Raw genomic sequence first — 17,487 nt, 5'->3', positions numbered from 1 at the left:
GTTGTCCTTAAGCCATTTTGCCACAACTTTGGAAGTATGCTTGGGGTCATTGTACATTTGGAAGACCCATTTGCGACCAAGCTTTAACTTCCTGACTGATGTCTTGAGAATGTTGTTCAATATATCCACATACTTTTCATTCCTCATGATGCCATCTATTTTGTGAAGTGCACCAGTCCCTCTGCAGCAAAGCACTCCCACAACATGATGCTGCCACCCCCGTGCTTCACAGTTGGGATGGTGTTCTTTGGCTTGCAAGCCTCCCCCTTTTTCCTCCAAACATAACGATAGTCAATATGGCCAAACAGTTCTAATGTTGTTTCATCAGACCTGAGGACATTTCTCCAAAAAGTATGATCTTTGTCTCCATGTGCAGTTGCAAACCGGAGTCTGGCTTTTTTATGTCGGTTTTGGAGCAGTGGCTTCTTCCTTGCTGAGCGGCCTTTCAGGTTATGTTGATATAGGACTCGTTTTACTGTGGATATAGCTACTTTTGTACCTGTTTCCTCCAGCATCTTCACAAGGTCCTTTGCTGTTGTTCTGGGATTCATTTGTAATTTTCGCACCAAAGTACGTTAATTTCTAGGAGACAGAACACGTCTCCTTCCTGAGCAGTATGACGGCTGCGTGGTCCCATGGTGTTTATAAATTTTTTGTTTTTTGTTTTATACTTGCGTACTATTGTTTGTACAGATGAACGTGGTACTTTCAGGTGTTTGGAAATTGTTATAAATGAAATAATCTGTCTGTAAACAATTGTTGTAAAAATGACTTGTGTCACGCACGAAGTTTATATCCTAACCGACTTGCCAAAGCTACAGTTTGTCAACAAGAAGTTTGTGGAGTGGTTGAAAAACTCGTTTTAATGACTCCAACCTAAGTGTATGTAAACTTCCGACTTCAACTGTAGGTGTCTGGCTAGACTTTAAAATCTCCTTCCAGCATCATATTAAACATCTCCATTCCAATATTAAATCTAGAATCGGCTTCCTATTTCGCATCAAAGCCTCCTTTACTCACGCTGCCAGAACATACCCTCGTAAAACTGACTATCGTTCCGATCCTCGACTTCGGCGATGTCATTTACAAAATAGCCTCCAACACTCTACTCAGCAATCTGGATGCAGTCTATCACAGTGCCATCCGTTTTGTCACCAAAGCCCCATATACCACCCACCACTGCGACCTGTATGCTCTCGTCGGCTGGCCCTCGCTACATATTCGTTGCCAGACCCACTGGCTCCAGGTCATCTATAAGTCTTTGCTAGGTAAAGCTCCGCCTTATCTCAGCTCACTGGTCACCATAACAACACCCACCCATAGCACGCACTCCAGCAGGTATATTTCACTGGTCATCCCCAAAGCCAACACCTACTTTGGCCGCCTTTCCTTCCAGTTCTCTGCTGCCAATGATTGGAACCAATTGCAAAAATTGCTGAAGTTGTAGACTTATATTTCCCTCACTAACTTTAAGCATCAGCTATCTGAGCAGCTAACCGATCGCTGCAGCTGTACATAGTCCATCTGTAAATAGCCCACCCAATCTACCTACCCCATCCCCATATTGTTTTTATTCATTTTTATTTTGCTCTTTTCCACACCAGTATTTCTACTTGCACATCATCATCTGCACATCTATCACTCCAGTGTTAATCTGCTAAATTGTAATTACTTCGCTACTATGGCCTATTTATTGCCTTACCTCTTTATGCCATTTGCACACACTGTATATAGATTTTTCTATTGTGTTATTGACTGTACGCTTGTTTATTCCATGTGTAACCCTGTGTTGTTGTTTTTTGTCACACTGCTTTGCATTATCTTGGCCAGGTCGCAGTTGTAAATGAGAACTTGTTCTCAACTGGCCTACCTGGTTAAATAAAGCTTAAATAAAAAAATATATAATATATTTTATATTATATTTATATTATATATTATATAAATATAATTTAATATAATAAAATATATTTTTTCTTTATTTAACCCTTATTTAACTTTTGTTAGCCTTCAGTATTTTCATATCAAGGAGACCGTGAGGCTCTCTGAACCCGTCATATCAAGGAGACTGAGAGGCTCTCTGAACCCGTCATGTCAAGGAGACTGAGAGGCACTCTGAACCCGTCATATCAAGGAGACGAAGAGGCTCTCTGAACCCGTCATGTCAAGGAGACTGAGGCTCTCTGAACCCGTCATGTCAAGGAGACTGAGAGGCTCTCTGAACCCGTCATGTCAAGGAGACAGAGGCTCTCTGAACCCGTCATGTCAAGGAGACTGAGAGGCTCTCTGAACCCGTCATATCAAGGAGACTGAGAGGCTCTCTGAACCCGTCATGTCAAGGAGACTGAGGCTCTCTGAACCCGTCATGTCAAGGAGTCTGAGAGGCTCTCTGAACCCGTCATATCAAGGAGCCTGAGAGGCTCTCTGAACCCGTCATGTCAAGGAGACTGAGAGGATCTCTGAACCCGTCATGTCAAGGAGTCTGAGAGGCTCTCTGAACCCGTCATATCAAGGAGACTGAGAGGCTCTCTGAACCCGTCATGTCAAGAAGACAGAGGCTCTCTGAACCCGTCATGTCAAGGAGACAGAGGCTCTCTGAACCCGTCATGTCAAGGAGACGAAGAGGCTCTCTGAACCCGTCATGTCAAGGAGACTGAGAGGCTCTCTGAACCCGTCATGTCAAGGAGACAGAGGCTCTCTGAACCCGTCATGTCAAGGAGACTGAGAGGCTCTCTGAACCCGTCATGTCAAGGAGACTGAGAGGCTCTCTGAACCCGTCATGTCAAGGAGACTGAGGCTCTCTGAACCCGTCATGTCAAGGAGTCTGAGAGGCTCTCTGAACCCGTCATATCAAGGAGCCTGAGAGGCTCTCTGAACCCGTCATGTCAAGGAGACTGAGAGGATCTCTGAACCCGTCATGTCAAGGAGTCTGAGAGGCTCTCTGAACCCGTCATATCAAGGAGACTGAGAGGCTCTCTGAACCCGTCATGTCAAGAAGACAGAGGCTCTCTGAACCCGTCATGTCAAGGAGACAGAGGCTCTCTGAACCCGTCATGTCAAGGAGACGAAGAGACTCTCTGAACCCGTCATGTCAAGGAGACGAAGAGGATCTCTGAACCGGTCATGTCAAGGAGACTGAGAGGATCTCTGAACCCGTCATGTCAAGGAGTCTGAGAGGCTCTCTGAACCCGTCATGTCAAGGAGACTGAGAGGCTCTCTGAACCCGTCATGTCAAGGAGACTGAGAGGCTCTCTGAACCCGTCATGTCAAGGAGACCGTGAGGCTCTCTGAACCCGTCATATCAAGGAGGCAGAGGCTCTCTGAACCCGTCATGTCAAGGAGACTGAGAGGCTCTCTGAACCCGTCATATCAAGGAGACAGAGGCTCTCTGAACCCGTCATGTCAAGGAGACAGAGGCTCTCTGAACCCGTCATGTCAAGGAGGCTGAGAGGCTCTCTGAACCCGTCATGTCAAGGAGACTGAGAGGATCTCTGAACCCGTCATGTCAAGGAGACTGAGGGGCTCTCTGAACCCGTCATGTCAAGGAGACTGAGGGGCTCTCTGAACCCGTCATGTCAAGGAGACAGAGGCTCTCTGAACCCGTCATGTCAAGGAGACAGAGGCTCTCTGAACCCGTCATGTCAAGGAGTCTGAGAGGCTCTCTGAACCCGTCATGTCAAGGAGTCTGAGAGGCTCTCTGAACCCGTCATGTCAAGGAGACTGAGAGGCTCTCTGAACCCGTCAAGTCAAGGAGACAGAGGCTCTCTGAACCCGTCATGTCAAGGAGTCTGAGAGGCTCTCTGAACCCGTCATGTCAAGGAGTCTGAGAGGATCTCTGAACCCGTCATGTCAAGGATCTTTCATGTCTTTCTCACCTCAGCCCATGTGCCTGCGTCGCCGTCCAGGTCACGCACGCAGGCGCACGCACGCACGCACGCACGCACGCACGCACGCACGCACGCACACACGCACACACACACACACACACACACACACACACACACACACACACACACACACACACACACACACTTTCTAAAATGTATTTAACCTTTAACTAGGCAAGAACAAATTCTTATTTACAATGACAGCCTACCGGGGAACAGTGGGTTAACTGCCTTGTTAAGGGGGTAGAACGATAGATTTTTACCTTGTCAGCTCGGGGGATTCGATCCAGCAACCTTTCGGTTACTGGCCCAACACTCTAACCACTAAGCTACCTGCCTCCCCCACATGCACTCACACACAAGCACACACACTGCCTGGGACACCAACACACAGGGGCCATGACAGTAATTCACTTGGGGCATTCCTGGTAAGAAATATCTATCTATCAGGACACCATGCAGGCAGGCTCTCGCCATCCAGTGTCTCCCCTGGCTATCTTTAGTCAAACGTTAGGCCTCAGGGGCTTTAACCTGACATCCAACCCCCTCTAACCCACAACAGGTCTCCAAGGGGTGATTTAGACCTGGGGGTATGGCTGGCCTGGGGGGTTGGGGGTCTGGTGTACAGGGGAGAGGTGCTAGGGGACCGGACCTATTGGGGGTATGGAGGGCTGGCTGGGGGGGCTGGAGGATCTATGAGGGATTGAGGATGAGGAGCTGAGGGGGTCTGGTGTACAGGGGAGGGGAGGGGGGGGTGGAGGTACAGAGGAGCCAGGACCTGTGGATGATTTAGACCCGGGAGCTGGGTGGTAGGGGGGGCTGGGGGGAGGTTGGAGGGGGGAGGTACAGAGGAGCCTGGACCTGTGGATGATTTAGACCCGGGAGCTGGGGGGTAGGGGGGGCTGGGGGTCGGTTGGAGGTACAGAGGAGCCTGGACCTGTGGATGATTTAGACCCGGGAGCTGGGGGTTAGGGGGGGGCTGGGGGTCGGTTGGAGGGGGGGGTGGAGGTACAGAGGAGCCAGGACCTGTGGATGATTTAGAGCTGGGGGTTAGGGGGCTGGGGGTCGGTTGGAGGCCAGGCATGTTCGATCCACGGGATGTCCTTCCTGGATCTTTTATGACAGCATGCAGGTTTCAATTGTTTCACCCAGGCTTAAAACACTAAAGGGTGGAACTAGATCTTTCACAGAGCTGACTGATCAAAGTCTCAGAGAAGGTCTGGTGTTGTTTTACGGAGGTGAGGTGGCCAAGCAAAGAGCAAGGTGTGCATCTGAAATGGCACGCTATTCTCTACATAGTACACTACTCTTGACCAGGGCCCTAGCCTCTGCTCTAAAGTAGTACTCTCTGTAGTGGATGGGATGCCATTTGAGATGCACACCAGAGATCAGAGAGGAGAAATTCACTTTTCCTCCAAACACATTGGGCCCCCTTTTCCTGGTGAATGACCAGAACTAATTGGGAATATTCAGTTAGGCTTGAAGGTCCATTAGAAATGTTTTAGGTTACAACCCAAATGGAACACTGCTCCCTATGTAGTGCACTACTTTAGAGGGCCCACAAGGCTCTGGGTGAATGTAGTCCACTATGTACAGTAGGGAACAGGCTGCCATTTGGGTTGCAGACTTTGAATGGTCAGGGTCATCGTTGTTAAAGAGAGGGTGATTGGGGTGATAGATGGTTAAAGAGAGGGTGATATATTGAAACGAGGGCCGTATAAAGGGGACCAAGGCGCAGCGTGTAGAGTGCTCATATTTACTTTTAATGGATACTTTAACAAAACGACCGACAACAGTTCCGTCAGGTGAACTACTCTAAACAGAAAACCACACACAAAACCCAGGAAGAAAACCCCCTACTTAAATATGATCTCTAATTAGAGGCAACGAGGTTCAGCTGCCTCCAATTAGAGATCAACCCAAACAATCCCAACATAGAAATAGAAAAACTAGAACTTAAACATAGAAATATAAAACATAGAAAACCCCAAAACACCCCTGTCACGCCCTGACCAACTCTACTATAGAAAATGACATCTTACTAGGGTCAGGACGTGACAGTACCCCCCCCAAAGGTGCAGACTCTGAATGCCAAAAAAAAAAAACACAAAACAAAACAAAACAAAACAAAAGGGAGGGTAGGGAGGGTGACAGTCTATGGCGGCTCATATGCAACACCCAGAACCTTCCTCTTCTCCCGATCCTCCAGCAATAGAGGTGGCTCTGGCCCAGGGCGAAACCTCCATTCCGCCCGTAGATTCCTCTGCTTCTGTAACATAATCCTGTAGATCATTATTAGGAATCGGAATGTAGAACCCTACAGGAATACCTGTGCTGCAGACCACTACTGGAGGTTCCGACCTCCAAGCCGCCGCTGGAGGCTCTGGGCTGCAGACCACAGCTAAAGGCTCTGGGCTGCAGACCACCGCTGGAGGCTCTGGGCTGCAGACCACCGCTGAAGGCTCTGGGTTGCAGACCATCGCTGAAGGCTCCGGACTAGGGATGCGCACTGGAGGTCCGATGCGTGGGACTGGCATAGGTGGCGCCAGACTGGTAACACGCACCTCAGGTCGAGTGCGGGGAGCAGGAACAGGACGTACTGGGCTATGGAGGCGCACTGGAGGGAGAGTGCGAGGAGCAGGCACAGGATGTACTGGGCTATGGAGGCGCACTGGAGGGAGAGTGCGAGGAGCAGGAATCGGTCTCACCGGACTGGGGAGACGCACTAAGGGCTGAGTGCTCACAGCAGGCACTGGCTGGTAACACGCACCTCAGGTCGAGTGCGGGGAGCAGGAACAGGACGTACCGGGTTATGGATGCGCACTGAAAGGAGAGTGCGAGGAGCAGGCACAGGACGTACTGGACTATGGAGGCGCACATGAGAGAGAGTGCGAGGAGCAGGCATAGGACATACCGGGCTGTTGAGACTTACTGGAGACCTGGTGTGTATCGCCGGTATCAAATCACATCAAATCAAATGTATTTATAAAGCCCTTCTTACATCAGCTGATATCTCAAAGTGCTGTACAGAAACCCAGCCTAAAACCCCAAACAGCAAACAATGCAGGTGTAGAAGCACGGTGGCTAGGAAAAACTCCCTAGAAAGGCCAAAACCTAGGAAGAAACCTAGAGAGGAACCATGCTATGAGGGGTGGCCAGTCCTCTTCTGGCTGTGCCGGGTGGAGATTATAACAGCACATGGCCTAGATGTTCAAATGTTCATAAATGACCAGCATGCTCAAATAATAATAATCATAGTAGTTGTCGAGGGTGCAACAAGTCAGTAACACAAGAGTAAGTGTCAGTTGGCTTTTTCATAGCCGATCTTTGAGAGTATCTCTACCGCTCCTGCTGTCTCTAGAGAGTTGAAAACAGCCGGTCTGGGACAGGTAGGACGTCCGGTGAATAGCTCAGTGTTCCAGCAGGTCGGGACAGCAGGTCTGGGACAGGTAGCACGTCCGGTGAACAGGTCAGGGTTCCATAGCTGCAGGCAGAACAGTTGGAACTGGAGCAGCAGCACGGCCAGGTGAACTGGGGACAGCAAGGAGTCATCAAGCCAGGTAGTCCTGAGGCATGGTCCTAGGTTTCAGGTCCTCCGAGAGAGAGAAAGAAAGAAAGAGAGAAAGAGAGAATTAAAGAGAGCATATTTAAATTCACACAGGACACCGGAAAAGACAAGAGAAATACTCCAGATGTGACAGACTGACCCTAGCCCCCCGACACATAACCTACTGCAGCATAAATACTGGAGGCTGAGACAGGAGGGGTCAGGAGACACTTGTTCCGGAACTTCCACACACTTCTCAGGATGAGTACGGGGAGCTGGCTCAGGTGGCACCAAACTGACGACACGTTCCTTTGGGAAAAACTTGTGCGTCCTCCACCAACTCAATAACTCTCCCATTTCTCCCTTCTCCAAATTCTCCCTCTTCTCCCGGATTGGCTCTGGTTTGCTTGACTGCTCCATGTGCCCCCCCCCCAAAGTTTTCTTTGGGTTTTTGTAGCCTCTCGTGCTTCCCAGGTAGGCTCCGATAACGCTCAATTACCTGGCCCCAAGTCCAGTCTCTCCTCTCAATCCACTCCTGATGTGACCAGGTGTCCATCTCCTCCCGAGCATGCTGCTTCATCCAGTTGTGGTGGGTAGTTCTGTAACGAGGGTTGTATAAAAGGGACCAAGGCGCAGCGTGTAGAGGGCTCATATTTACTTTTAATGGATATACTTTTTAACAAAACAACAAAAACGACCGACAACATAGAAATATAAAACATAGAAAACCCCAAACCACCCCCTGTCACGCCCTGACCAACTCTACTATAGAAAATTACATCTTACTAGGGTCAGGACGTGACATATATGGTTACAGAGAGGGTGATGTATGGTTACAGAGAGGGTGATATATGGTTATAGAGAGGATGATATATGGTTATAGAGAGGGTGATATGTGGTTATAGAGAGGGTGATTGTGGTGATAGATGGTTAAAGAGAGGGTGATATATGGTTATAGAGAGGGTGAAATATGGTTATAGAGAGGGTGATATGTGGTTATAGAGAGGGTGATATATGGTTATAGAGAGGGTGATATATGGTTATAGAGAGGGTGATATATGGTTAAAGAGAGGGTGATATATCATTATACAGAGGGTGATATATAATTAAAGAGAGGGTGATATATGGTTGTAGAGAGGGTGATATATGGTTATAGAGAGGGTGATATATAAATATAGAAAGGGTGATTGGGGTGATATATGGTTAAAGAGAGGTGATATATGGTTATAGAGAGGGTGATATATAATTATAGAGAGGGTGATATATAATTATAGAGAGGGTGATATGTAATTATAGAGAGGGTGATTGGGGTGATATATGGTTAAAGAGAGGGTGATATATGGTTATAGAGAGGGTGATAGATTGTTATAGAGAGGGTGATATATGGTTATAGAGAGGGTGATATATGGTTATAGAGAGGGTGATATATGGTTATAGAGGGGGTGATATATGGTTATAGAGAGGGTGATATATGGTTATAGAGAGGGTGATATATGGTTATAGAGAGGGTGATATGTGGTTATAGAGAGGGTGATTGTGGTGATAGATGGTTAAAGAGAGGGTGATATATGGTTATAGAGAGGGTGATATATGGTTATAGAGAGGGTGATATGTGGTTATAGAGAGGGTGATATATTGTTATAGAGAGGGTGATATATGGTTATAGAGAAGGTGATATGTGGTTATAGAGAGGGTGATATATTGTTATAGAGAGGGTATAGTTACCCTCTCAGTTATAGAGTACGTTAACACTACTGACACCTACCCATAGTCCAGTTAGAGAGCACATTAACACTACTGACACCTACCCATAGCCCAGTTATAGAGTACGTTAACACTACTGACACCTACCCGTAGCCCAGTTATAGAGTACGTTAACACTACTGACACCTACCCGTAGCCCAGTTATAGAGTACGTTAACACTACTGACACCTACCCGTAGCCCAGTTATAGAGTACGTTAACACTACTGACACCTACCCGTAGCACAGTTATAGAGTACGTTAACACTACTGACACCTACCAATACCACAGTTAGAGAGCACATTAACACTACTTACACCTACCAATACCACAGTTAGAGAGCACATTAACACTACTGACACCTACCCATAGCCCAGTTATAGAGTACGTTAACACTACTGACACTTACCCTGTAAGATAAGATACTACAATAGTAGGTAACGTTTCAAAACCCAGATCTAATCAGCGGTTTCAGGTGTTATGGTTGTAAATCAGGTTGTGATTCTAATGTCCTGAGCGTATGATATTAGCTATGTTATTAAACCGTTATTAGTTGTCATATCATATTGACCAGTCGAACGGATGCTTGTATGATTCATACTTTATGGTTAGAATCAGTGGTGGGAAAATGTACCCAATTGTCATAAAGATACCTTAATAGAAAAGTAAAAGTCACCCAGTAAAATACTACTTGAGTAAAAGTCTAAAAGTATTTGTTTCAAAATATACTTAAGTATAAGAAGTAAAAGTAATTTCTGAAATATAGTTAAGTACCAAAAGTAAAAGTATGAATAATTTCAAATTCCTTCTACTAAGCAAACCAGATGGCACTGTTTTCTTGTTTTTAAAATTTGTATTTACGGAAAGCCAGAGGCACACTCCAACATTCAGACATCATTTACAAACAAAGCATATGTGTTTAGTGAGTCCGCCAGATCCGAGGCAGTAGGGTGAACCAGGGATGTTCTCTGTTTAGTGAGTCCTCCAGATCAGAGGCAGTAGGGATGACCAGGGATGTTCTCTGTTTAGTGAGTCCTTCAGATCAGAGGCAATAGGGTGAACCAGGGATGTTCTCTGTTTAGTGAGTCCTCCAGATCAGAGGCAGTAGGGATGACCAGGGATGTTCTCTGTTTAGTGAGTCCTCCAGATCAGAGGCAGTAGGGATGACCAGGGATGTTCTCTGTTTAGTGAGTCCTCCAGATCAGAGGCAGTAGGGATGACCAGGGATGTTCTCTGTTTAGTTAGTCCACCAGATCAGAGGCAGTAGGGATGACCAGAGATGTTCTCTGTTTAGTGAATCCTCCAGATCAGAGGCAGTAGGGATGACCAGGGATGTTCTCTGTTTAGTGAGTCCTCCAGATCAGAGGCAGTAGGGATGACCAGGGATGTTCTCTGTTTAGTGAGTCCACCAGATCAGAGGCAGTAGGGATGACCAGGGATGTTCTCTTGATAAGTGCATGAATTTGACAATTTTCTTGTCCTGCTAAGCATTGAAAATGTAACGAGTACTTTTGGGTGTCAGCGAAAATGTATGGAGTAAAAAGTACATTATTTTCTTCAGGAATGTAGTAAAGTAAAAGTAGTCAAAAATATAAACAGTATGGAAAAAAAATGTGTGAAATGTATGCATTCACTACTGTAAGTCGCTCTAGATAAGAGCGTCTGCTAAATGACTAAAATCTAAATGTAAATAAACAGTAAAGTACAAATACCCCCAAAAACTACTTATATTAAGTAGTACTTTAAAGTAGTTTTACTTAAGTACTTCACATCACTGGTCAGAATGGAGTGAAAAATACATATAATTCATCAAATTGTTATTGGAGGTTCTGGGAAGAGATTTTAGGTTAGATTTTTGTGTGTTTTGATTGGCTGATCAACATGAGCATACTGACATTAAACACATTGTGGTTCTGCTTGAGTTCCCTGAATCTATGTTACTGTTACACACACACACACACACACACACACACACACACACACACACACACACACACACACACACACACACACACACACACACACACACACACACCACACACAATCTAATAAAGAAACATCGCAATATGTGCTGATCTGTGTATAATGACCACCGGTATTCAGACTTAACTAAACTTAACTCCTTAATAATTCCAATGTTTTGCACAAGTTTCTCATCACCGTCAGTGGATGATTTAAGCTGACATCAATACCTGAGTTCCACATGCTTATATCAACTTTGATCATGCCCAGAATAAATGAAAATATTATTTTTAGTTATGTTTTCATGTGTTGCAGACTTCTGTCTCTCACTCAGTGGGTTAAAACCAGGGACCCTCTGTTCCCAACAATAACTTGGCAGTCACGGAGAGAGTTGCCTTGTAGGACAACTGGTTATTTTGAGGCTGTTTAAAGAGCTATTGGCCTCCCGATTATCTAACGCCTGTCTGCAGCGCTAGACTTTCCTTCCTGTATCTGTGTGACTTCCGTGAGAATGAGAAAGAATCAGAAAGCCGGGGTTTATCCCGCTGACTCCCTGAGTCTCAGGATGTGTGTTCTTCCTGTATTGGAGACTATTACACTATACTTGGAAAGGAAATAGACAGAAGTCATCCACTGACGAGAGAAGGAAGAGCGTCTCTCCCTCTCTCTCTCTTCTCCTTTTGTTCTCTTCTTCCTGTGATAGTGCCTAAGCGTGGGGCCTCAGCTTGAGCAGTGTAGGACGAACGGACAGATCGCTGCATCAGAGGTTCCGGCTTTTCTAGGGAGTTTTTCCTAGCCACCGTGCTTCTACACCTGCATTGCTTGCTGTTTGGGGTTTTAGGCTGGGTTTCTGTACAGCACTTTGTGACATCAGCTGATGTAAGAAGGGCTTTATAATACATTTGATTGATTGATTACTGCCAGTACTACTAACATTACTACTACTATTACTATTACTACTACTACTACTACTACCACTAGTACCACTAGTACCACTACTACCACTACTACTACTACTACTACTACTACTACTACTGCTACTACCATCTACTACCATTTCTACTACCACAACTAATACTATTATTACCACCATTACTACTACAACTACTGCTACTACTACCATTACTACTACTACCTCTACTACTACCATTAATACTGCTACCCCTACTACTACTACTAATACCATTACTACTACTATCCCTACTATTACTACTGTGTGACGACCCTCCCGCTCTGTCTGCCGTATTTTCTCTTTTTGTTCTTGTTTCCTTGTTGGGATGCCGGTGGGCGGAGCTGGGAGGGTCGTCAGCTACATGGGAAACACCTGGGCTCAGGTGTGTCCCAGGATAAAGGCACCTCTTCCACATTCATTGGGGAGATTCTCTCCATGCAGACACCTTGTTGTTTTTGGTTGTGCTAGTTGTGGTTTTTTGGTTGTTTGCTTTGGCACCTTTCAACACTTTGCATTATGACATTCAGGTATGCAAAACAATCAGTTACACTACTGATTACTGATTACACACACCATTGTTAATTACTTAGTTACTTTATTTAATAAATATATATTTTGATACTCCTTGTCTCCACGTTGTCTCCCTTTTGTTGCGAACTCTGAGCCGGTTCGTAACAAGTGGGGGCTCATCCGGGATTATTGAACTTGTGTTTGGGAGAAAATGTGGAGACAAGGAGTATCAAAATATATATTATTTTCCAACCCCCCCACCCAGATTATCAGCTCCAACAAAAATCGATGTGTGTGTGTTTGTTTTCCTACATTATCAGGATCCTCACATTTCACCTGAATATCCTGAAAAGGTAGGAACTTTTTTAGTTTTTTAAGTCAGGTCTTTTTTCAGGTCCTGAATTTGTTCAAATGTTATTTTAAGCTTAAGGGTTAGGTTTAGGGTTTTGGGGGGCTAAGGTTAGTGTTTTTGGGGGCTAAGGTAAGGGTTAGGTAAAAGTTATGATTAGTATTAGGGTTAGGAGTTAGGGGAAATAGGACATTTAATGGTCAAACATTTTTACACCCCAAAAAGTCCTGACATTTCACGAAAACAAAGTGTGTGTGTGTGTGCTTGTGTGTTTGGGTGTGAGTTATTACTGTAAATACTAAGGTTATGGGCAGTGAGCATTAGTCTCTTAGTGAGGAACAGGTGCTGCTGTCTGCATCAGGGGATCAACAATGGATCAGCGGCACATAGGTTCAATTCCAAATTAAACCCTATTCCCTATGGGGCGCTGGTCAAAAGTAGTGCACTCTATAGTGGATAGGGTCCCATTGGGGATGTTGGCATAGGCTTCAGTTTAAACTGTGAACGAATGTGAAGACTGGGGCATATTCATTAGGGCACACTGTAGCAAAACGTTTTGGTAACAGAAAATTAATACGAATGTTTTATTTTGGACAAGTTCCCATAGCCTACTATCTCCCCCGTTTCGTCTATGAACTACATATGTAAAACACAGAGGAAGATGAGTTAGCTGTATACACACACTCACACATTCACACACACACATACACACACTCGTACACACACACACACACACACACGTACACACACACGTACAAACACAAACACGCATACACACACACACACACATAACACACACACACACATACAAACACAAACAATATCTAGGGTGGTGTGTCTCTGTAGGGTGGTGTGTCTATGTAGGGTGGTATGTATCTAGGGTGGTGTGTCTCTGTAGGGTGGTGTGTCTCTGTAGGGTGGTATGTATCTAGGGTGGTGTGTCTATGTAGGGGGGTATGTCACACACACCAGCACCTCACAGCAGGTCAGAAACACCAGCACCTCACAGCAGGTCAGACACACCAGCACCTCACAGCAGGTCAAACACACCAGCACCTCACAGCAGGTCAGACACACCAGCACCTCACAGCAGGTCAGACACACCAGCACCTCAAAGCAGGTCAGACACACCAGCACCTCACAGCAGGTCAGATACACCAGCACCTCACAGCAGGTCAGACAAACCATCACCTCACAGCAGGTCAGAAACACCAGCACCACAAAGCAGGTCAGACACACCAGCACCTCAAAGCAGGTCAGACACACCAGCACCTCACAGCAGGTCAGATACACCAGCACCTCACAGCAGGTCAGACACACCAGCACCTCACAGCAGGTCAGATACACCAGCACCTCACAGCAGGTCAGACAAACCATCACCTCACAGCAGGTCAGAAACACCAGCACCACAAAGCAGGTCAGACACACCAGCACCTCAAAGCAGGTCAGACACACCAGCACCTCACAGCAGGTCAAACACACCAGCACCTCAGAGCAAGTCACACAAACCATCTCCTCACAGAAGGTCAGACAAACCAGCACCTCACAGCAGGTCAGACAAACCAGCACCTCACAGCAGGTCAGACACACCAGCACCTCACAGCAGGTCAGACACCAGCACCTCACAGCAGGTCAGACACACCAGCACCTCACAGCAGGTCAGATACACCAGCACCTCACAGCAGGTCAGACACACCAGCACCTCACAGCAGGTCAAACACACCAGCACCTCAGAGCAAGTCACACAAACCATCTCCTCACAGCAGGTCAGACAAACCAGCACCTCACAGCAGCTCATACACACCAGCACCTCACAGCAGGTCAGACAAACCAGCACCTCACAGCAGGTCACACACACTAGCACCTCACAGCAGGTCAGACACACCAGCACCTCACAGCAGGTCACACACACTAGCACCTCACAGCAGCTCATACACACCAGCACCTCACAGCAGGTCAGACAAACCAGCACCTCACAGCAGGTCAGACACACTAGCACCTCACAGCAGCTCATACACACCAGCACCTCACAGCAGGTCAGACAAACCAGCACCTCACAGCAGGTCACACACACTAGCACCTCACAGCAGCTCATACACACCAGCACCTCACAGCAGGTCAGACAAACCAGCACCTCACAGCAGGTCAGACACACTAGCACCTCACAGCAGCTCATACACACCAGCACCTCACAGCAGGTCAGACAAACCAGCACCTCACAGCAGGTCAGACACACCAGCACCTCACAGCAGGTCAGACACACCAGCACCTCACAGCAGGTCAAACACACCAGCACCTCAGAGCAAGTCACACAAACCATCTCCTCACAGCAGGTCAGACAAACCAGCACCTCGCAGCAGCTCATACACACCAGCACCTCACAGCAGGTCAGACAAACCAGCACCTCACAGCAGGTCACACACACTAGCACCTCACAGCAGGTCAGACACACCAGCACCTCACAGCAGGTCACACACACTAGCACCTCACAGCAGCTCATACACACCAGCACCTCACAGCAGGTCAGACAAACCAGCACCTCACAGCAGGTCAGACACACTAGCACCTCACAGCAGCTCATACACACCAGCACCTCACAGCAGGTCAGACAAACCAGCACCTCACAGCAGGTCAGACACACCAGCACCTCACAGCAGGTCAGACACCAGCACCTCACAGCAGGTCAGACACCAGCACCTAACAGCAAGTCATACACACCATCACAGATCCTCTCAAGCTCTGTCAGGTTGGATGGGGAGCGTCGCTGCACAGCTACTTTCAGGTCTCTCCAGAGATGTTAGATCAGGTTCAAGTTCGGGCTCTGGCTGGGCCACTCAAGGACATTCAGAGACTTGTCCTGAAGCCACTCCTGCATTGTCTTGGCTGTGTGCTTAGTGTCGTTGTCCTGTTGGAAGGTGAACCTTCACCCCAGTCTGAGGTCCTGAGTGCTCTGGAGCAGGTTTTCATCAAGGATCTCTCTGTACTTTGCTCTGTTCATCTTTCCCTCGATCCTGACTAGTCTCCCAGTCCCTGTCGCTGAAATACATCCCCACAGCATGATGCTGCCACCACCATGCTTCACCGTAGGGATGGTGCCAGGTTTCCTCCAGACGTGATGCTTGTCATTCAGGCCAAATTATTCAATCTTGGTTTCATCAAACCAGAGAATATTGTTTCTCATGGTCTGAGAGTCTTTAGGTGCCTTTTGGCAAACTCCAAGCGGGCTGTCATGTGGCTTTTACTGAGGAGTGGCTTCCATCTGGCCACTCTACCATAAAGGCCTGATTGGGGAAGTGCTGCAGAGATGGGTGTCATTCTGGAAGGTTCTCCCATCTCCACAGAGGAACTCTGGAGCTCTGTCAGAGTGACCATCAGGTTCTTGGTCACCTCCCTGACCAAGCCCCTTCTACCCCGACTGCTCAGTTTGGCTGAGCAGGTCAGCTTTTGGAAGAGTCTTGTGGGTTCCAAACTTCTTCCATGAATGATGGAGGCCACTGTGTTCTTGGGGACCTTCAATGCTGCAGAAATGTTTGGTACCCATCCCCAGATTTGTGCCTCGACACAATCCTGTCTCCGAGCTCTACGGACAATTCCTTCGACCTCATGGCAGAGACACACTCCCTGTAATCCTCTCTGACATGCACTGTCAACTGTGGGACCTTATATAGACAGGTGTGTGCCTTTCCAAATCATGTCCAATCAATTTAATTTACTACAGGTGGACTCCAATCAAGTTGTAGAAACATCTCAAAGATGATCAATGGAAACAGGATGCACCTGAGCTCAATTTCGAGTCTCATAGCAAAAAGGTCTGAATACTTATGCAAATAAGGTATTTCTGTTTTAATTTTAATAAATGTGCAAACATTTCTAATAACTTGTTTCTGCTTTGCCATTATTGGTTTGGTGAAGAAAAAAATATTTCATCCGTTTTATTTTAAGGCTGTAACTTAACAAAATGTGGAAAAAGGGAAAGGGTCTGAATACTTTCCGAATGTACTGTTGCATTATTTAACGGCTGGTTATGACACCTACATAAGAGCGTCAAAACCCACAAAAGCCTACCACACAAGGCAAAACGTTCCATTACACCATAGCCTATGTGTAAGCAGTATGTTTATGTTATATATATTTTATTTTTCATTGTCCATATTCAATTATTGTAACTGTACACATTTGGTGTTTGTATTTTTATCAGGATTCCCATTAACTATAGCAGCAGTTACTCATCCTGGGGTTTATCAGGATTCCCATTAGCTATAGCAGCAGCTACTCATCCTGGGGTTTATCAGGATCCCCATTAGCTATAGCAGCAGCTACTCATCCTGGGGTTTATCAGGATCCCCATTAACTATAGCAGCAGCTACTCATCCTGGGTTTATCAGGATCCCCATTAACTATAGCAGCAGCTACTCATCCTGGGGTTTATCAGGATCCCCATTAACTATAGCAGCAGCTACTCATCCTGGGGTTTATCAGGATCCCCATTAACTATAGCAGCAGCTACTCATCCTGGGGTTTATCAGGATCCCCATTAACT

The 17,487-nt window shown here is 46.6% G+C and overlaps 1 protein-coding gene across 1 annotated transcript; it reads right to left on the bottom strand.

Moving 5' to 3' along the window:
• Window positions 1-14,544: 14,544 nt before the first annotated feature.
• LOC123727160 (keratin-associated protein 9-1-like) lies at window positions 14,545-15,528 on the bottom strand. The gene has a single exon (XM_045695269.1). The coding sequence runs from the start codon at window positions 15,526-15,528 to the stop codon at window positions 14,545-14,547; it is 984 nt and encodes a 327-aa protein (XP_045551225.1).
• Between the last annotated feature and the right edge of the window lie 1,959 nt (window positions 15,529-17,487).

This window comes from Salmo salar, chromosome ssa15 (assembly GCF_905237065.1).
Source record: "Salmo salar chromosome ssa15, Ssal_v3.1, whole genome shotgun sequence".
NCBI classification, from domain to species: domain Eukaryota; kingdom Metazoa; phylum Chordata; class Actinopteri; order Salmoniformes; family Salmonidae; genus Salmo; species Salmo salar.
This window is presented reverse-complemented; position numbering and strand designations above follow the sequence as displayed.